General features: G+C 48.7%; 1 protein-coding gene across 2 annotated transcripts in view; it reads left to right on the plus strand.

Annotated features, from left to right (window-relative positions):
• The window catches only part of NPLOC4 (NPL4 homolog, ubiquitin recognition factor), a 57,222-nt gene that overhangs the window by 28,157 nt on the left and 7,003 nt on the right, over positions 1–22,062 (plus strand). The window contains exons 10-15 of one of the 2 annotated variants that reach the window (XM_060081067.1): positions 1,876–1,947; positions 2,367–2,493; positions 7,140–7,300; positions 17,776–17,847; positions 20,549–20,644; positions 21,794–21,910. In XM_060081067.1, coding sequence (XP_059937050.1) covers positions 1,876–1,947; positions 2,367–2,493; positions 7,140–7,300; positions 17,776–17,847; positions 20,549–20,644; positions 21,794–21,910 — 645 coding nt within the window. The remainder of the gene's footprint in view (positions 1–1,875; positions 1,948–2,366; positions 2,494–7,139; positions 7,301–17,775; positions 17,848–20,548; positions 20,645–21,793; positions 21,911–22,062) is intronic. The other variant, XM_060081066.1, reaches the window with a different exon arrangement.

Below are 22,062 nucleotides of genomic sequence, written 5' to 3' on the forward strand. Positions count from 1 at the left end.
CAGGCCTGGTCTGGGACTGAACTCCCAACTGCACAACGTCAGGTGCAGGCCTGGCATGTTTTGAAACCTCGCTTGTGTTTATTGGGTGCTCAAAGGATCCCAGTGCAGGGACTGTTATATTTAAATCCGCCAGACATACTTCTTGAGGCTTGCCTCAAAGTGGGGGAGGAAAGAAGCAGCAGGAGCAAGACCCCTACTTCCTGCCGGAGGGGACCTTGACGCCAGGCTCTTAAGGCACATCCTCCTAGGTGTGAGCTCTCCCTTCACGTGTCTGTCTGCGCTCATCGTTTTCTGTCCCCCACACTTGGAGCTTCTCGTGGTCCCTCTTCAGTCCTCATTGAACCTCCTGTTTATAGTTGAGGCAGCTGAGGGTGTAAAGCCTTCTTAGTTTTCCTGGGCAGTTAGAAGACAGAGGAGAATTTTCTTTTTGAGTCTGATGATCTGGTTTATCTCACATCTTTGGTTAAGTTCTATAAAGATGGCGTTTTATAGATAATGTTGAACTGTGAATTTGAACACATCTTAGGAATTCACTCTTAGTAGCTATGTAAGTTTTATCCTTTATTTCCTAATCAATTTAGACAATGAGAAATAAACTCCCTACAGATAAACAGGGAAAACTGGAAATGTGCCTTATAACCCAGGAAGGCTGTGGAAGAAAGTCACTGTGTCATTTTAAGAACAAAAAAGTCCTGTTGTTTCTAACAAGGAGTCAGCATCATGATTTAGGGGCATATTTTGGTTTAAATTCTGGAATTTTCTCTTGTTCAAAAGAGAAATCAGTGTAATTTTTTTTACCTATGTTTGTTATAAATGTTTGGTCATGATAGTCATAATTAGAAGATCTTGAAGTTACTTAAATGCCTTTCTCCAAACACTGGTTCCTTAGCCCTAATTTATCTCAGCTTGATTTTGGCTCTGCTTTATTTACTGCTGAGTTACATTTATCCTTTAAGTCTCATTTTCTCCATTGCCATCCTCCTCGGGGGTTTTGTTCATTGGGCATTTTTAAAGAAAATGAAAGTCTCCAGATTTGCCTGGTCGTGTCTGCAGGAGATGGAATTGAAGAGTTTCATGTCAGGGTTGTGCTAGAGAGGGTCATGAGCACCAGATCGCTTCTCCGAAGGACAGAAGTGGGTGTGTTTCTGGATTCCAGCCCCGCTCTTAGACCTCCCAGCCAGGTTCTGGTTCAGGAATGGTAATCAGCTGTGAGGTTCGTGAGCACAGGAAGGCCAGGGATCACAGAGCACACAGACAGGCACTGTTGCTGTAGCAGGACGTGCCAGGGAGGCCGACCCTGCCCCAAGCCCTGGGACTGGCGTTTCAGATCCCTGTACCCTCAGATGCTTCCCTTAGCCCCACACCGGAGCTCAGAGGAGCAGCTGCGCGAAGTCTCGGTTCTATCATTCTTTTTTATTTTACGTGCATTCTCTGGGGAGTATGTTTTCCTGTCTTACTGAGAAAGCCCTAGTATCTTAAGTGGCATTGTCTTTATTTGCTTGCTCCTTATCTGTCTTCCTCTCTGGAGTGTAAATTCCCTTTTCACTGACCTTCTGTTAATTTTGTGCCCCCCGGGGTCCCCTGCACCTAGCATAGTGCAGGGCACAGAGGTGTTGCTGAGAAGACTTTTTCTAACGAATAAATGAGATGTGCTCGTTTGCCCTCATCTCCACCCGACAGCACCAGGGGGAGGACGGCCAGTGTCAGCCGAGTAGAGTTTGAGAGCCCTGGTGTGGACAGTGGCTTAGCTGAGGAGCTGACTCACCTAGAAAGAAAGAACTGGCTTCCAGGAGTCTCCTCTCTGGGCAGAAGCTAGAAGACATTCGTCACCTGTTTCAGGGAGAGACTCAGAAGGTATTCTTCTCTTTTATGCAGGTTGGCTGGATATTTACAGACCTTGTCTCGGAAGATACCCGAAAGGGTACAGTTCGATATAGTCGAAATAAGGTGAGATGGGGCAGGGATGCTCGCTCGGCCAGAGCTTGTTATGGACCAGCTCTGGGCTGCACTCTCCGGTGTCTCTGCACAGCTCACCCTGGCTTTTAGACCACGTTATTTTCAACACAGTGTTCTTGATAAATTAAGGCTGGGTCTGTTCATTCTGTCTCGGAGATCAGAGAGACTTTTCCTTTATAAACCACTGCTTTTTGGAGGTCAACCCATGAGGTGGATTGCCTGTGCTTCTGGCGTTACTGGTTACACGTGTTTTTCTGTGAGGAGTCGGTAACAGTCAGGAATTGTACGTACTTGCTTCACTGTAGTTTGTGATGTGTCATAATTTAGTTCTTAATATTTTCTAAAGAAGAAATAGAAGCATATTTTGACATGATGCTATAAAACTTGGTATGCTGATTCTCTTTTCTTAGGACACCTATTTCCTGAGTTCAGAAGAATGTATCACTGCAGGAGACTTTCAAAATAAGCATCCCAACATATGTCGACTCTCTCCAGATGGACATTTTGGATCCAAGTTTGTTACTGCAGTGGCTACAGGTATAAATGGGGGGCATTTATATTGTAAATATTACTACCTTGTTAATATGTTTTGTTCCTCTTTCAGTAGCTTTGCATTCTTAACTTAGTTACAATAGATTTTCTTTCTTTCCTTCTTTTTTTTTTTTGGCTGCATCGCGTGGCATGTGGGATCTTAGTTCCCCGACCAGGGATCGAACCCGTGCCTCCTGCAGTGGAAGTGTGGAGTCTTAACCACTGGACCGCCAGGGAAGTCCCTACAATAGATTTTCTTAATGGGCCTGTGAGACATAAGATTCTTCTTTTTTGGTTTGCGGCAAAAATCTTGAACTACTCAGCATCACACAAAACTACTAGAATTGCGGCCTCAGTGTAGCCCTCCTCTAGTCCATTCTCTTGGCCTCAGTCCAAGTTCACTTGGTTCTGGATCTGAGTTCTGGGCTATCTTTGACCCTTTCCAGTAACCAAGGATGACTCTGTCTAGCTGTGCAGGAGAAGAGGGATTTACTGTTTCTGTTACTTTTTTATTTATGAGTGGGAGTGTCATTTTAAGAAACCATTTCCATAAAGCTTTTTTTGGGAGTGATGAGTGTGTGTGTGTGAGATGTTGTGCACATCATACTACATGTTATGTACATCATGAATATATAATAATAAAAGACTGTGGCCTGTAAAAAAGTGCCACCAAATCTTTTATAACATACTTGAGATGCTGTCCTAGAGAAAAGCCAGGCATAAGACCATATGATTTAAAAGAAGTAGGAATTTGAAACTTGGAGAACCAACTAATAAAAACAATCTCTTTGGTCAGTTTTTTAAAGTAGAAGCTAACCTCTATCCTGTGAAGACTTGGGTTCTACCATCACAGAGATGATAATCCAGTTTGTTCATGGTAACCATGCTTCCTCTAGTTCAAAATACCAGTTTACAAACAGCCCAAGCATGTAAGTAACTAGATCCCTTATTAATCCCAGCTGAGCCTGTTACCACTGCCACGGGAAGGAAAACATCTTTCATACTGTCTGAATTTTTAAGATCCATTTGATTTGAGATCCATTTAGAGTGACCAGCACCTTCTTTTTGAAATGAATGTACTTTGGGGGCATGAGAGGCCATGGCTGCATTGTTCACATGTTAGCATAAATTAATGGGGTCAGATGCTTAAGGAAGTGGATGGGAGTTTGGACTGGGATTTGCGGAAGCAGTAATTCTGTAGCATAGAGTCCTTCCACGGGGGCAGATGGGGCAGGGGGCCTGTTGTGATGAGAGCGCTCAGGGTAGCAGGAGCCAAGGAGGAGAGCAGAAAAGAGACACGTTTTACATAATCAGAATCTTGCCAAGCCAGCTTTCTGTTTGATGAAGGGGAGGAAAGTATTCTCTTTCTACTTCCTGCATCACATAAACCCCTGCCCCCTTCATTTAGGCTGAGATTCTGGGTCCAGGCATTTAGGCTGGTGGTTCTCAAGCCTATCAGACTGGACACCCTCTCTTTAGAACATTTGTGACACCTCTTTACTATCCAGAAAGTAAAATTCATAGATAGTATACCTGCCCACACATCTGATTCTAAAAAAGAAAGCAGAGTAGTAGGCTGACTGTAACATTAAGGAGAAATAATAGTGAAAGAGCATGCAGGTAAGAAGACAGTGCATTCTGCGTGCCAGTGCCTGGGGACTGGTGCCTGCTGAGGAGAGCCCAGGGGAGGAGCCGGAGCTGCCAACCTTGTGGGGTGGGGCCTGCACAGGCATCAGTGACGTGGGTCCTAGACACTCAGCAGCTCTCCACGGAGCTCTGAGCCAAGCAGGGCCCTTCCTCAGCTTATGTGGTATCATGCTCCTAGAGGAGTCGCTGTGTGTTAAAGCTGGGCGTGTTCGTTTCTGTGGCTGTGTATAAAATACAATTGATTCTAATCCTAGATCATCACAAATAGGGGTTTTGCCTACAGGAGTGTTCGAGGGACATTTCAAGGCCATGTGGAATGTGGAACAGTTCTTTATTGTGTGGGACTCCCTGGACACAGCAGGACGTCTGGTACCTTTGACTCTAGCCTGCTAAAACTGGCAGCCCCTGCCCCCCTCTGCCCGCCTTCGTTGAGACAACCAAAAATCACCTCCACAGATTTCCAGAACTGCTCCTTGTGAGAACTGCTGTTTTAGGCTTCCGTGGGCTCCCATTGGTAACCTAACCCCTTTAATTACTGTTTCTATGCGGAATTATTCAGTGGGCCCAAAGAACTGGTACATGTTTTGAATTATAAATAGTTTCCAACTTGGGGGCTGCCTGTACCTTCAGTTATTGACTCATACCTCTTGTTGGGAATTTGGAAATTAAAGATTGTCCTTGGAATTTTTGCCTCCCAAATTGGCACTTTACTAGGGTTTTAGAACTATAAGGCAGAAGATCACTTAACTTATAATAAGATCTGCAGTTAGAGTCCTTTCACATCTGTGCTGATTTGTCCCTCTTGGTAATGCTGTGAGATGCTCAGACTCATAATTCCTCTCCCTTTCCCAGGGGGCAGCGATGGAAGGTGGGTTATCCAAAGTGTCAGAGATCTTCTGACTCCAGACAGATTGTTCTCTTCCTCCGCATCAGTGGTTCTTGACCAGGGCCATGTTGGTACCCTGGGGAGCTGTTTGAAATGCCCTTGCTGAAGTCCCATCCTTAAGACCCTGATCGGACAGGAAGGAGCAGTCCTGTGTGTTTATGGCCATCTCCCGGGAGACTGGCCGGTGTGTCCCGGGGTTCATGGTGCTTCCATGGTCACGCTGCTGTCAGCACCCCACAGCTGCTGCTGCTGCTGCAGGCCCAGGTGCTGGCTGGGGTGTGGGGGCCTTACCATTTGGCCTTGTGTCTGCGGATCCCATCTAAGAACTTCTCTAGCTTGAAACCTTTAGGGGAAAAGAGTGATGATTACATGTGGGGTTTGCTCATGTGCACATGAAGGAGCTTGTGGAAGGAGAATCATCACAGAGCCCAAGTTTAAACTCCCTGCCACGATGCTGGTGTCTGTGTCTCGGTCACCTGGCACACTCACACTCGTTTCTCAGCTGTGCATGTTACTTTCTGGGCTGCATCTCAGACTCAAGAGCAGCTGTCCTTTATCACCACCCCTTTCCATCACACAGTGGACTTCCTGATGGACTGATTTGGGAAGGGGATGAGAGTTAACTGGCCTGGCCTGCTTCATCTCGGGGATGGTACCAGGTTTCCAGCAAGGTTCAGAGAACCCCTCAGGACCTGGTTTCTTGCTTTTCCACATGGAATGGGGAGCTTGAGGTTCCTGTCAGTGACTCTGCCTTTGGAGACTACCCATATGGACTGAGTTTGCTTGTTTTAAGAATCTTCCGTTTTACAAATACTGCTTTCCATTTGTCCCTGGTTCTCACAGGCCAGATCTATCTCAAAACCAGCACAGGTTTACAGTACACACACCAAGGGCGGCTCCTCCATGTTCCTTCCCGACCGCCTCTGCGCCTTGTGAACTGCACATTCATTGTGCTGCTATGACGTTCATTCCCCGGATTGCACTAGAGGGTCACATGCCCTGCGTTTGCTGCCTTGACCTTAGTTAGCGGTCATTGTCCAGGCCTGGCCACCTCCCCCGAGTGTGTGAGTTGAGGGCCAGAGAGAAGATGCTAGGCTTGACTGTCCACCGGGCCTTTGGAGCCCAGCGTGACGCAGCATTTGGAAGCCAGCTGCTGTTGGCCTCTGGTGTGCAGAGTCGAGCAGACACAGGCCCCTGTTTGTCCCTTGGAGGCTGGCTCTGCCTTGTCCTTCACATTTTTGATTGCTTGGCCATCAGATCTGCTTTCTGGTAAATGTTTGAAAGCCAGACAGATAGAATTTCTGTTCCCTGATCAGTAACTTATTCTGCTTTTGTCGAAGAAACTAAGATAGAGGTATTGAAGGTTTTTAAAAATTCTCCAAAGCCATAAAAATGAGGCTGTTACGGTTGTCAGAGTGTGACCCTGATTCTGCAGGGGAGGAAGATGGCTGCATGCTCGGTAATGCCTGACCTCCTGACCCATTTGGGATGGGTTTTACCCTTGTCCCAAACTGTAAGCCCTACTGTGGGTTTCTTTGGAGCAGGGCCTGAGAGAGGTTAGAGTGGAAGGCGTGGAGGGCAGGGCTCGGTGCAGGGAGAGCAACCTCCTAGGCATTGTGGTGGGGTCCACGCCTCCTTGATGTGCCAACTGCACAGGCATCTGAGGTCAGGGCTGCTCTCCATGCTGTGCAGATACTGACACTTTGTGCTGGGAAAGGTTTCTGTCTTCTCCCATCCACTCCCATTCGTCTCCCTGCATTCACTCAAGAACAGAATTTGCTGGAACACAGGGCTGTGTCTGTTGTTCACATCTCTGTGATACTAAAAACCAGGAGCCCAAGTATGCTTTTGGTTGGGTGTCAGAGAAGGTTTAACAGTCTTGCTTCCCGATTCTCAGAGAGCGTGTCGCTGGTGGGGCCTGTTTGAGGAGCTGCAGTGGCATCTGCACACCCTGTGTTCAAGGCCTTGTGCCCAAGGCTGTCGTAAAACTGCTGTCAATCATTTTTGATTCTTACCCAAGACACACTCATGAGAGTTGGTTCTGCAGGTCCAAGGTAAAGGATGACACTTGTTTTGAACGTCCTTTGGAGGATTCTCGCTGAAGGTCTGTCTCTTGCAGGTGGCCCCGACAACCAGGTGCACTTTGAAGGGTACCAGGTGTCCAATCAGTGCATGGCGCTGGTCCGAGATGAGTGCCTGCTGCCCTGCAAGGACGCCCCTGAGCTCGGCTACGCCAAGGAGTCCAGCAGCGAGCAGTACGTGCCTGATGTGTTTTATAAGGTAAAAATGCATTGGTACCGAAAGAGAGAAGTGGATGGAGGGCAGAGGGACGCTGACCTATCCTGGACGTTGCTAATTTTGGTGCATTCTGGCCATGGGAGCTGTTGGTCAGCCGTGGTCGTCTAGAGCCTAGCTTGTGGATAAGGGACTCTGTGGCATTTCCAGGGCCTTTGTTAGCTACTCAGGCAGGCTTCTGTGGTGTTACGGCTTATAAACAGAAGTGGGGGTGACACGCACTGGGTTTAGGGGTACATAATACAAATGAAACCACTGCAACTCAGACTGTTTCAGTTTCTGAAAAGGAGAAATGGTGCCTAACAGGGCTTCAGCAGGAGTGAAGGTTGGAGCTGCTTGGCAGAAGTTAGGCTCTCCTGAGGGGACCCAAGTTTAGGTTAACCGCTTAGACAAGCAGTTGTCTGTTTTTAAACCTTTGTTTCCTGTGAAAGCTATAAAAATGATTTTTTTGAAAACTGTGATCTGGTTTGAACAAGTCGGAGTTGGGTGCTTCCCTGGGAATTAGCAACATGGCTCCCATCCTCCTCATGGGAGTTGCTCTGGTCACAGGCAGGCACCCTGCCTGTTCCCCATCCTGGGCAGACTTTGGTTTCCATCTGGCACCGCTCTGTCTGGAGGACCCCTTTAATATTTCTTGTATTCCCTGCTGCTTTTGTGTGTCTGAGAAGTACATTGTTCTCCATTTCTGAAGGATATTTTCACTGTGTAAGGAGTTCTAGGTTGACAGTTCTGCTCACAATATCACTGCACTTAGGCCACAAAGACCTGCTGGCAGAAGGGGCCTGGAAATAAAATAGGCAAGCAATGAAAACCCAGAAAGAGTGATGATCTAATTTCTTTAAAATGATTTGATATCTTTCAGCAATTTTTTTATATCAGTGTGTGCACATCTAGTCAATGTTTTGTTGTTTTTATTGTTCCAGCAAGTCTGCATTTTTATTTATTTATTTTTTAAAATTTTATTTAGTTTAATTTTTTTAAATTCTTTCTTAAAAATATTTATTTATTTGGCTGCACCAGGTCTTAGTTGCCGCATGTGGGATCTTCGTTGCCGCATGCGGGATTTTCGTTGCGGCATGTGGGATCTTTTAGTTGCAGCATGTGGGATCTAGTTCCCTGACCAGGGATCAAACCCAGGCCCCCTTCATTGGGAGCACGGAGTCTTAGCCACTGGACCAGGGAAGTCCCTAAGTTTTTTTTTTTTTTTTTTTTTTTTTTTTTTTGCGGTATGTGGGCCTCGCGCTGTTGTGGCCTCTCCCGTTGCGGAGCACAGGCTCTGGACGCGCAGGCTCAACGGCCATGGCTCACGGGCCCAGCCGCTCCGCGGCATGTGGGATCTTCCCGGACCGGGGCACGAACCCGTGTCCCCTGCATCGGCAGGCGGGCTCTCAACCACTGCGCCACCAGGGAAGCCCCCTAAGTCTGCATTTTTAAACAGCTTTATTGAGATGCAATTCACATACCACACAATTCACTCATTTAATGTGCCTGGCTCAGGGGCTCTTAGGATGTTCGCAGGGTTGTGTAGCCATCACCACAATCTAATTTTAGAACATTCTTGTCCCCAAAAAAGAAGCCCTACATCCTTTAACAGTTACACCCCAATCCTCCCAACTCCTGGCAACCGCTGATCTGCTTTCTCTGAGGTTTCCCTGATGGAATCCTACAGTGTGTGGTCTTTTGTGACTGACTTTTCACCACTTACCGTAATGTCTCAAGGTTCCTCCATGCCTGCAGCCTGCAGTACTTCATTCTTTTCATTGCTAAATAGCATTCAGTGGTATGGGCGCAGCTTACTACCTGCAGGATGCATCAGACACCCAGGAGAGCGCCTAGAAGCTGAGGGGCTCCGGGGCCTTGTCCTGGTGGTGATTTGGAGACCAGAGACTACCTGATTGTGACAAAGACTTCACCTCTTCAGGGATCAGAAGTGGGGTCGAGACCCCGTCTGGAGCTGGCTTGTCCATGCTGTGGGTGTCTGTGGCAGCGGGTGATGTGCAAAGGAAGGGCACAAGGGCCTGAGAGTCTTGTCCCTGCTCCTGGTCTCCTCCTCAGCTCTTTGGAATGAAGGTCTTCAATCTGCTTCTGAATCAGTGCTGCTGCTGCGTGGTCCGAGGGCTGCGGGGGCGGGGACTGTCACTGAGCCAGGAAGGCCAGGCCAGTAGGTAGCGAGCAGTCTGTCTTTCCTCTGCAGCAGGCAGGCCTCGCTGTTGTATATGCTCCTTTCAGGTGGTGGCAGTGGAGGGATAAAGTGAGGCTGGCCTGTGACAACTTGCTTAGATGACCCCTCAGGTTTGGGGACAGTAAGGAGCCCTGAGAAAGGGTTCTCCATATCATTCTTGAAAGAAAATATTTCCAAAGAGCCTTGTTTAGGAACTCCCATTGTCTCTTCCCTCCTGTGGTTTTTAATAGCAATTACCTGGCTTGATAACACAGATCTCACCCTTACACAAATCCTGTGTAGGCATCAGGTACTTTGAAGAATCACACATCAAGTCACACCACGCTGGGAAACAATGTGAGGGTTCAGTCTTTCCCTCAGAAGTTTCTATCTTATAAGATACATTTGAATGGCACTGTTTTGGAATGCAGAATCTACGTTTTGACTCATTTTTAGACCCTGAGACCTGGTGGTCCTGCTGGCTGCCGTCCTGAGCATTTTGGCACAGCTCACTGATCTGGGGGCCGTAACGGGGCCTGTTGTCCTTGTGGAGAGCCCCTCCCCTTTAGCCACAGAGGCTTGTGCAGCCCCGGTGCGCTCAGTGTGCATGAATACCTTGCTCCAGGGTCATCAGGCTGCCATTTCTTTCTCTTTTCAGAGTTTTAAAAATTAAACATAGGGACTTCCCTGGTGGCACAGTGGTTAAGAATCCGCCTGCCAATGCAGGGAACCAGGGTTTGAGCCCTGGTCCAGGAAGATCCCACATGCCACGAAGCAACTAAGCCCATGCGCCACAACTACTGAGCCTGCGCTCTAGAGCCTGCGAGCCACAACTACTGAGCCCGCGTGCCACAGCTACGGAAGCCTGCATGCCTAGAGTCCATGCTCTGCAATAAGAGAAGCCACTGCAGTGAGAAGCCTGCGCACCACAACAAAGAGTAGCCGCTGCTCACCGCAACTAGAGAAAGCCCACACACAGCAACGAAGACCCAACACGGCCAAAAATAAATTAATTAATTAAAAAAATTAAATATTGAGTAGATATGAAAGATTATTTATAAAACATATTTAAGGAATAAAAAAAGCAGAAATACCAATCCCAAGTCTCTGCCCCAGAGTTAAGGACCAGAACGTTCCTGTAGCCTCTGTAGCTGCTGGATCCTTCTCTCTGCTTCTGTCTCCTTTTCTCCCCCCTCCAGAGGGAGCACTACCTTCGGGGGTGCACTATGACTTTCTTGCTTTTCTTCTAGTTTTACCTCCTTTGTGTGTTTTCCTAAAGCAGCTGTTGTGAGTTTTATATGTTGCTGCACACCCAAAACTGTGTTGTTCTGTCCTTGGAGATGGGCCACATTCACTTACCCCGGTGTGGCCTGAGACCTGCCTGCATGTGCCCACTGCGAGCAGAATGCTGTGCGAACCACCACACTCCGCAGCCTTGGGCCCGAGTCCCACTCCCCACTCAGACACCCATGGGGCATTTCCTTGAGCTGTAACTGTGCCGTCCTGATCATAAGTGAGGCCAGGCTCCTTTTTCATCGTTTGTTGGCTCGTCCTGTCTCCTGTGACGTGCTCGCTGTGTCTTTTCCTCTTCTTCCCTGGGTGGCTCAGTCTTTTTCTCCCTGCCTCTAACCCTGTCAGCCAGGGGTGTGACACCTCTGCCTCCGCTCCCGTGGTGTCACTGAGACAGAAGGTTTACGTTCCTTGTGGTCAGCTTTCTGAACCTTGTCTTTATGCTTGGCATTTTGAATCACGAAGGAAGTCTGTTATCTTGTCTTCTCCAGGGTTGATGTTTTTGGATTCTTCTTCCACCTGGGATTATTTCAGATGTGTGGTGTGAGATAGGGGCCCAGTTTCCTTCTTAGTTTTTTTTAGTCATATACTGTCTGAACACCATTTATTGGGAAAAACCCTCTTCTTTCTCTGTTGATCTGTGGTGCCTTTCCATTACCAGTCGTCTCTGGGATCGTGGCTGTGTCTCTGTCCTCCCGTCTGTCCACTGGCCGGTGTTCCTCAGCCAGCACCAACGCACTGTCCGAGTCACTGTAACTTGACTTCATCCCTGATCCATCACAGCCCTTCCCCGCTTTTCCTCCCGAGAGCTCTGACTGTTCCTGACCCTCCACTCCGTCATGGAGACTTGCCTGCAGGTTGCACAAAACAAATAGGTCACGCCCACCCCACCCCACCCCACCCCACTCCCCGCAGTGTGTGATGCTGCCCTTTGTTTCTTGTTCTTTGACCTCTCTCAGAAAGTTAGGATTTTTCTCCTTGAAAATCTTGTCCATCGTTTGTTAGATTGTTCCTACGTACTTTATAGTTTCTACATATTATAAAAACTACCATTTGGCAGTTCAGCTGTTACTTGTTCCTCTAATTTGTATGTGTGCTCTGGGTTCTCTACACAGATGAGTTATTATCCAGGAGTGACAGTTCTTTTTCTCCCTTCCCTTCATTTTCACTCCTCGTGCTGGCTAGGGCTTCTGGAACAATGTCCAGTGATCAGCACTTTTGTCTGGTTTTTAATTGTAAAGGATGTGCTTTCGGGATTTCATCATTAACTATGAGTTTGCTGTGGGTTTTTTTGGTTTTTTGTAGTACCCTTTATCAGGTTGGAAATTTGCTTTTTATTTCCATGTCTTGTAAGTTTCTTGCCCTTAAGAAGAGAGCTCCCTGTTGTCGTGGAACACATGTTATTTCCTTAATCATGCGGCTGTTTTCTTAGATCGCTCACTTGCCTGTTAGTGAGAGCAGGCTAGAAGGGCTTCCCAGGATTGTTTATAGCCCTGTAGGATTTGAGACACTCATTTCTCATACGTTTCAGGAAAATATCAGTTTGAGCAAAGAGACCTATGAAAACAAACATTTAAGTAATCCTTTTAGTCCTCCTGTGGGCTTTGGGGTTGGATTTAAAATATACCTTGTAAACAGGACACGTACCCATACTTGTCTAAGGCTGTTCATCATGGTGTTATCTGTGGTAACAAAAACTTAAAGCAATCTAGAAGTCTAATAACGGGCATTGAATTACAATACATCTATATGGTGGGATATTCTGTGATCACTAAAGGTGTGTGTTTGAAAATTACTTGAAGATATGGGATAAAACTCATGATGTAAAATTAAAAATGTATCTATGTACAGTAAAATCCCAATTAACTTTTTATTTTTTAAAGGCACACTTGTAGATGTTGATGCCTGTACGTATACACGTTTGTATGTGCGTTCACACAGGAGATGGGGGTGGAAAGCTTGAGGGTCCACCCTTGTCTACAGCTCTGATCTCTCTGTCCTGGGAAGTCCCGTGCAGCCAGTGAAAGAATGGCCGGGGAGCATCTCCTGTAAAGGTGGGGAGAGGTGCACACAGGAGGGTTTTGGAGCGAGGATCTAGGCAGCCAGCGAGGGGATGCTTGGGGACGGGCAGCAGAACAGTGAGGTGGATGGTTCCATGTGCATTAGGAGTGCAAGCCTTCTAAATATTAACTAAGAACATTTTATTAATGTGAAATCAAATGTATATTTTTATGGGAAATCCTGCATTACAGGTTAATAAGAAAATAGACACCCCAACACCCGCCTTCACCTGTCCTTCCAGCACCCCGCGTGCGTGCATGGACACGTGGACGTTGACAAGGCCTTTCCTCTGGAACCGCAGCCTCTGCACTCAGTCCAGCTGTGGATAGGGTGCAGGGTCCCTCGCCAGACCCCGGGGCTACAGTGATGAGCAAGTCACAATCATCCTCTCTTCCCAGGTGGTCTGTTGGTGGCTGTTGAGGTGTCCAGTGTGGCGTGGAAGTTAGCCAGGTGGGGAGGAAGCCCATCTGGGGGCCACACGTCCAGAGGGCATGGTGCATCTAGGGGGCCCAGGCTCAAGTCTAGCTGGAGTGTGCATGTGATGGGGGTGGTGGGCAGTGAGAAGCCAAAGAAAGAAAGATGGCAGGTGATTCTGGAACGATCTTGCTGGATGTGGCGTGAAGAGGGGTCTGGAGGCAGGAGGCTTTTGCAGCAACATGAGTGTCAAACGCCAGGGCCGATCCAGGAGGGGCAGCAGGAGAGACGTGCAGTGGGGCCTACCGTCCAGCGTGAGGTGTGGCTGGAGGAGCTGAAGGCGAGGCCGTGCGGAGGGAGCTCCCCGGTGTGGAAGATTCTTTCTGGGTACAGAGTCCGGTGGCCAGTGAGAAGGCTGGTGCCACAGTCCAGGTGACATGTGTCTGCTCCCCATGGCATTTGGGGATGGAGAGGGTGTCCTGGAGCCAAGAGCTCCATGGGCCTTGCACGGTTCCGGGGAGGACAGGATGGAACTGGGTCTCTGGTTTGGGTGAGCGGTGGGTGCTGGAGTTGTAAACCTTGATGAGTAGTGGTGAGAGCAGGGTGGGTGGGGTGAGTTGAGGTGCCCGTGTTTGAGGTTTGATGTGGTGGAACCAGAAGGAGGTCGAGAAGTCCTTTTCACAGTTATCTGCCCAGAAACCCCAAATTAAAGCCTTGGAAGTAGAGGAGAGAAGCCGAGACTGTTCAATGGACAAAGAGGGTCTTGGAGACCCCAGGGAGCACTGCTCTTAGGCGGCTGCCCAGGCGGAGGGGCAGCAGGGTGGGTTCCTGGCGTGAAGGGTGGTTGTGGGCTCAGTGCTGAGGAATTGGAAGAGCTGACAGGTGGCTGCAGCGGGGAGGAGAGAGCATGCAGGCAGCTGCGGCCTCGCGGCTGTGGAGGGGACCAGCGCTCTCTGGGGGGACTGTGGAGTCTTCTCTGTCCTAGGCATCATTTACTGACCTGTCCTCAGCCCGACACGGGTTTGTCCCAGCATCTGCCACTTACCAGAAGTGCTTTGTGGCTCATCCAGGAGCTCACTCCATGTGTGTGCTGAGTTACTTGAGACATTCCAAGCAAACCATTCCAAGCGTTGTTTTGTCAAAGGATGACATATATTTCCAGGGTTTCGTGTGGTCTCCCAAAGTTCCTCCAAGAAGGCTGCAGTTACATGCTCAGACTGTGCCGCAGGCCAGCCCTGCGCTTGTCTGATTGCCTGCCTGGGCCCTGCTCTCAGGACCCCATGCTCTGCACTCACTCTATCCCAAGTCTTCTGTGTGTGTTGGTGTTTTCTTTATGAATCGCCTCTGTGTGCCCTGAGGTATTGGTAAGGTGGTTCATCACTTTCGCATTCGTTTGTGAAGTCTTTATACATTAACCCTCTGTCATATGTTGCAGACATATGCCAGGATATCATTTTCTTTATACTTTTCAGACAAAGTAAGGTGTACCATTTTGTGATTTCAAAGGTACGTTAATCCTTTTTCATTGTAATTCCTGCCTTTGTCATCATACTTAGGAAGTAATTCTTTACCTCAAAGCTGTATATTTACCTACATTTTCTTTTAGTGCTTTTACTTTTTAAAATTTTTAATTTAAAATTTTTTTTTTTTATTTGGCTGCGTTGGGTCTTTGTTGCGGTGCGCGGGCTCCTCATTGCGGTGGCTTCTCTTGTTGCGGAGCACGGGCTCTAGGCACGCGGGCTTCAGTAGTTGCAGCACGCGGGCTCAGTAGTTGCGACACGCAGGCTCTAGAGTGCAGGCTCCGTAGTTGTGGCGCACGGGCTTAGTTGCTCCGTGGCATGTGGGATGTTCTCGGACCAGGGCTCGAACCCGTGTCCCCAGCATTGGCAGGCGGCTTCTTAACCACTGTGCCACCAGGGTAGTCCTAAACGGGATTCTTTAAGAGACTTTGTCCTGAGAACTTTTTTTCTTGCTTTATTCTGCGAAGTCTCAGAAACTGCTAGTTTCACTTGTTACCTTCTTGCCAGTTTTGTAAGAAGAAAAGCAGTACATTAAGGATTTCATTTTCCTTTTCCAAAGCAAGATGGTGCCATCCAGTAAGTGGAGTTTGCTGTCGTCCTGGCACAAAGCCTGCCTGCCTTTGAGCTAACAAAGACAGAGATCCCTGGATTTCTTGTTGATGTTTACAGACATGGCCGATAGCAGGTAGCGAGGCACCAGGGACCTCAATTTCTGACTCTCCCAGTGTCTTGCTCCAGGTGGAGATAAAATTTCTGACACTTTGGCGGCTGCCAAACTAAGAATTAAGATGTCTTCCTCCTAGTGTACTCTGCCTGACATTTGCTAATGCCCATAAAAAGTAATTGCCTTTTAAAATGGTACGTGGGGCTAGGGCTTGGTTGGCAAAAACATTTGAGTGAAGGCATGGGGGAGAGATAGAAGGTACCTGCTTTTCCTCCAGGGAAGAGAAGGGGATGCAGCACCTTTATTTTCTTGGGGAGCAGAAGGATGCAGTGGGGTAGTTAAATTTGAAAGAGAATAGCATGACACACAAAAAAGAGAGGGGGGCATTTAACAAGAATCATCCCTAGAGGGGAAGATTAAAGCGAACAGGTGCTGGGAAAATGTCTCTGCATATTAGAGCTTAATTAGATTTGAAGATGAATTCCAGACGGGCTAATTATGTGTGAATTGTTGCAGGTTGTTTCTTCTAGGGGCAAGCGTATATTTTTGGAAATGGTGATTTAGTTTGATTGGGTTTGATTCCCGCCTCCTACCGTATTTCCTCCAGTGAGAAACTACCGCTTCTGGGGCCCCAGGACCCACTCGGCAGGCCATACCTTGGGCTGCCACTGTCAAAGCTGGTAGAGCCACGGAAAGCCAGGCCCAGCCTACCTGCTGCAGCGACGAGCATGCGGAAGGACCAGGGACTCTTGCCCAGGTAGAAGGGACAGTATTCCAACCTCAAAGGAAGGCAGACAGACAGAACGGATATTGTTTCCAGGAACCTGTCCTTTGGTGGTGCTCCTGCTCCCTATGTAGCTGGCTTAGATGTGTTTGGTTAGATGTATTTGGACCGTTTTCTGGAAGGGCAGAGGGGCAGGTTCTTGCTAGCAACTCTCTGGGTTGTGAACAGAGAAAAGGTAGGGAAGGTGTGGATAATCTGAGATGTGCTGCGGACCAGAGAGTTTAATTTCTGGGAGAAAAAAAAAAAAAAAAGAGCAGGGCCACATGGAGCCTCTGGAATTCCTGTTAGGATAATGGACTCGGTTTAATGTAGGACAGCCTGAGAAGGTTGTCTCAAAAGATGGCATGGGCCTCTGACATCCCCGGAAGGTGTGATGTGCTAGGGGTAGCTTTGTGTCACCTGCACACCTCAGGGAGATCTGCTTGACATCCATTAGGGTCTGAGAGCTTTAATAAACATAAACTTTTATGTAAGGCCCCATAATTGGAAATTATGGATGTATAATTTATATATGACTCGATGAGTGATTTATATAACGTTAAGTGATGATTTAGATAGAAAATATGACCCCCCTTGCAGAATCTTTAATGAAAAGTGTTGGTTCTTATGAATTTATTTCTAGAGCTGTGTTTGAACTCAGCAAGTTTGACATAAATCAGATCTAATTGTCATTTTATGATTAATGAACATATGCTGGCCATTTTTCCCCATAATTAAACTTTATGTTCCATGCATCTGATAAAGCAAAACAAGTTTAGACTTTGACAGATTGGTGGTGGTTTTCCATGTCTGCGTATTTGTGTGTATGTGTACTGATTTGTGTGTGTATTTATTTTATTAATGTATAAGGATTAAGTTTCCATTGAAGTTGCGTTTCCAGAGGTGTGTGTAAGGTTGTTAAGAGTTAGCATTCAGGTGTGAGACTAGGAGAGCTTATAAAGGAGGAGGGGCACAGATGTGGCCTGACGAGGTGGGAGCCCGGGGTCTGTGTCTCCACAGCTTTAGCATCAGGCTGGTGCTATATATACATATATATATATATATATATATATATTTGTTTGTTTGTTTGTTTGTTTGTTGCTACGCTGGGTCTTCATTGCAGTGCGTGGGATTCTCATTGCGGTGGCTTCTCTTGTTGCGGAGCATGGGCTCTAGGCGCGCGGGCTTCAGTAGTTGTGGTGCATGGGCTTAGTAGTTGTGGCTCACAGACTCTAGAGCACAGGATTAGTAGTTGTTGTGCATGGGCTTAGTTGCTCCGCGGCATATGGGATCTTTCCGGACCAGGGCTCGAACCCGTGTATCCTGCATTGGCAGGCAGATTCTTAACCACTGCGCCACCAGGGAAGCCCCCAAGGCTGCTTTCTTGAGTCGTGGCCGTCATCGAGAGCTCCAAGAAGTGATGGAAGGTGGATTCACTGCAAAAATATGTACATTTTCCTCTCTGCTTTTCATATACTTCAACAAGAACTGTAGTAATTTAAGGGGTGAGACAAGCATGTGAATGGAAAACCTGTCATAGGTCGGCACACCTGCACTCACGCCCTGGACCTTTGTCTTGTGTTTCAGGACATAGACAAGTTTGGCAACGAGATTACCCAGCTGGCTCGCCCCCTGCCCGTGGAGTATCTGATCATAGACGTAAGTGTGTGTCATCTCCCCCCTGGAGGTCAGGATGGCTGGGGGTGGCCTCACGAGGGCGGCGGCTTGAATACCTGCTCCTCTGCCTGCACAGCACAGGCATCCAGAGGTGTTTTGAGTCACTGAGCTCCTGGCATCCCTGAAAACCTAGAAACCTTAAGGGCTTTTCGTTTTTTATTTCCTTAAAAACAATTTAAGGGGTTAACTTCTCCCAACCTAAAGTGTAGCAAAGGACCACCGACAAGACCAAGCAGCCTCTGGAGGTCAGCGAGCCTCTCCCTGGCTCTGTGCACAGGTGCTGCCCTGGCCACAGCTCAGCTGCCACAGCTCAGAGGCCCACTCGTGGGGACAGCATGGTCTCCTGGGGGGCACTCCAGGGGCCAAGAAGGTACCTGGTACCGACACGCCTTCCCCAAGTCTCGGCTCCTTTCTGGGGGTGTGCTCTGCTCACGGAGATGTGGCCACAGTGCAGAGGGGAGTGCGTGCTGCAGGGCTAGAGCCTGATGCATTTGCAGTAGTCAGCGCTCTGTCCAAAGGGTATGGGAGGCGGCTCATTTCCTAATTGCTGCCTGCCAGGATGAATTCAGGCTGCATTTGGACTAGGATGGGCATATGATTCAGGCTATAAAGTATCATTGCATTTGGAGCAGTGGGTCCCTGTGAGCTGAGCTCGCCAACGCTCCATTCTAACTGACAGCTCCCGAGAACATATTTATTACCTAGGCCATAAAGGCATCTGCTTTTTAGACTACCTAGGGTGTAATTAAGATGAAAACAGATTGATGGAGCATACACTTAGGAGGAGTCTGCGTGATTTAAAGCCAGCTTCCTGAGGTCTTCTCTCCCAGTGGCCTCCCCATCCCCTTCCTTTCACGAAGGAGCTAAGTTCTTTCTTGCCTTAGTGGTTGTCACCGTAGTGTTTGGTTGATGGGGGAGCATTCCACCCTGTGATACCCAAGCGCTCTCTTACTGTGGAAGGAGGTTAGAGCAGGTGCCCAGACAGGTGTGCTCAGCTCCTCACCCGGCCCCAGACCCCAGCCTGACCAGGGCATCTGATGACTAAACCTCATGACCAGGTGGCTCTTCCAGGCTTCTGCAGAGGTGCTCTGCAGGTGGCCAGGCATCAACTAGGTGACAAGGCAGGCTGGGTAGGGAGAGGGTTTGAGCACAAAACAAAGTGCTCACCACCCTGCATCCTCTCCCCCGGCATCTGGGATGTTCACAGACTGCCGTGCGAACCTCGGTTCTGTTGCTCCCCAAGGTCTGTTGCAATTACAGGTCTAACAAGTACTTCCCTTAATTCCACATTTACTTAACTATTGGGTCTGCTGTTGTTGCTGGTCCACTCCTTTATCTGCCTTCCAAAGGGAGGGGCGAGAGCAGGCCACAGGCCTTGCCTCTGCAGCAGAGCGGCCCCTCTCCCATCTCTAGAATCATGACAACAGCTGAGACTGAGCCCCACATGTGCCACCCATTCTGCGGGCTCCACGTGTCTGGGTGTATTTGATCCTCACGGCAGCCTTAGGAGGCTTGGGCTCTCTGGTCGTCCGTATCTCTCTGATGAACGATGAACCTCTCTGATGAACGGAGCAAGGCCTCACAGTAGGACTTGGCAGTGTGCTCGAGGCCACACCTTGTGCCCTGAGGCCACGTGGTCTCGTCCATAAAAGGCCAGCGGGGCTCGGTTTAGGGAGCTGCTGATGGCTCAGCTTACTGTTCACAGCGCTGGCACGGTCACAGCAGGTCCCGGGCCAGCAGGCCTGGAACAGCTCGCTGCCTTCACTGATGCAGAAAACAGGCCAGAGCAACATTTTCATTCTTTAGAAATAGTCCCGAAGGAACCAGAATAGCTACGCTAAATCTGGACGAGGTATAATCTGCTGCTGCTAGTGTTATATTGCAGAGAAAAAGCTGTGTCAACCAAAAGATGGCTGATGATGGCTCACACTTGGGTGCGTTTTTGGGGAGGGGCATCTGCCAGGAGGAATGAGAAACTATTTGTATTGATTCTTGCACATTTGCCACTGTCCCTGCAGCTTCTATTGATTGTTGGATTTAAAATCCCCTCTGTCGTTTCTAAAGCATGTCTGAGCCAAATGAAGGGCTTAGGCTCCCCTTTGGACACAAGCTCCTGACTCCAGCCATCTTCAGGCGAGAGCCATGCCTGCATCTCAGCGGCCTTGCTTCTCTTCCTGCCTGGACATGCCCTGGCTCCATGGAGTGGTGCCTGGGAATTCAGAAGGTTTCAGCCAGCTCGCTGGAGGGCACTGTGGCTCTCAAAACCATCAGGGGCTGGTTCTGCACATGCCCTCCAGACCCGGTGACAGGAACAGAGTCTGCTCCTGAGATGGCGCTCACACCTGTGCTCTTCCCTGTGGCCCACTCTCTAGTTCACCCGCGGCAGCAGGAGAGCAGCTGTGTGAGAGGCCGTCCCAGTGGGGCTGGAGTTAGGAACCTGCCCACAGGCACCATGATCTTACCAGTCATGAAAAATGGTTCTTCCGTTTGCCTTCCAGAGTCACAGTTTTCAGAGTTTTCATGTAGGGGCTGTCCTAATAGTTAAGCATTCCCTTCAGTGTAGAACAGTTAGGACTCCTGCTGCTGTGAGCAGCTCAGGGCTCCAGGGAGGGGTGTGCTCAGGGCCCACACCCTTGTTTATAGCACAATTAATTTATCACGGGTTTGTGTTTTCGTTCATTAGATCACAACAACTTTCCCCAAGGATCCAGTTTATACTTTTTCTATTTCACAAAATCCATTTCCTATTGAAAACCGAGATGTATTGGGTGAGACACAGGTAAGCTCTTTGTCTTTAGAAACATAATTTAGAGTCCCTACTGTTTGTTTATCTAGTGTCACTATTGTTTTTCTAGAAAGTAGCAAGCTTTCTGACTCTCCTGATTTGTTTTTGTGACAAAACCTGGCTAGGCCTTTTTCTAAGACACTGCTGATCACATGAGCCCTCTCCAGGGCAGGGGCAGTGGATGAGCACAGAGGCAAATCCCTGTAAGTCCTCAGGCCTGTGGATGTGCCGGAAGGACTCTCAGGGGGCCTGCTTTATTGGTCACTTTTTGTCCTCTCCCGACAACGTTATTGATTGTTGGTAAGCGCTGTCTTTTGTGACAGTGTCTCACTTTGCTGCATGCTCTGCCCCCTACCTCATCACCCTGCCATGTTTCTCAGGCACCATCCAAGCCGTGGGGGCTCATGTGGCCTGGCCACCTTGGCTCTCACCTGCACATCAGGCCCAATCAGAACTGCTGTGACTGCCTTGTCCTGCCACATCAATGGTCTGTGAACACACATCCCAAGTTGATAACAGGCACTACGGAAAGGGGCCTGGTTAAAGAATGTGTACAGCGAGATTGTCTTCTGAATCTGTGATTAGTTTACAGGGCCTCTCGGATGCTTTGGTTTCCTCACTGCCCATCTGCCCAGGTGCTTGTGGAGGTGCAAAGCCACTGACTGGGGTGGCACTCTTGAATCTCCCGCTTTCACTCCTGTTGAAAGTGTTAGTGTCACGTAATCCTCCCCACCACCCCCCAATTCCTACTCCTCACTACCGTGCTGCCCTGGATCAACAATGTACCTAGACAGACGGGGCTTCTCCCAGCCCTGCAGTGGCTCTTCCCACTCCCAGGCCCCCAAAGGTGAGTTTGAACATGTCTCACAGCTGGGTCAGCTTCATAGACATGTTGCTTACACTCTTCCATAAGTCAGATGTACTGAGAGTGTTTTCCTGGGAGATGAGGCCACAGCTTATTCTGCAACTGTGCATTCCTCTGTCCTTGGCTCCCAGTAAGTGGTTCTGGAAGGAGACGGGGAGGCCCATCCATCAGCGCCGAACGTGTTCAGTTCCATCTTTATAGGACAGTAGCTCTCCTGCGACTCTGGCTTGGGACTAACAGGTGCTTGTGTCTGTCTCCCCCCATACCTGGCGCTCCAGGACTTCCACAGCCTGGCCACCTACCTGTCTCAGAACACCTCATCCGTGTTCCTGGACACTATCTCGGATTTCCACCTCCTGCTATTCCTGGTCACCAATGATGTCATGCCTCTGCAGGTACGGGCCAAGTGGGCTTCCACTCCTCAGACCAGAGCACGCTGGGCAGCACCAGAGCAGCTAAGTCCCCCTTAACCTGTCCTGTGGGCAGCAGCTTTGCACAAAGGCCTTGATAGAAAGGTGAATTTTCCACTTTTAGCGTTTACGCTGGA

This window comes from Mesoplodon densirostris, chromosome 18, assembly GCF_025265405.1.
Source record: "Mesoplodon densirostris isolate mMesDen1 chromosome 18, mMesDen1 primary haplotype, whole genome shotgun sequence".
Classification (NCBI taxonomy): Eukaryota; Metazoa; Chordata; class Mammalia; order Artiodactyla; family Ziphiidae; genus Mesoplodon; species Mesoplodon densirostris.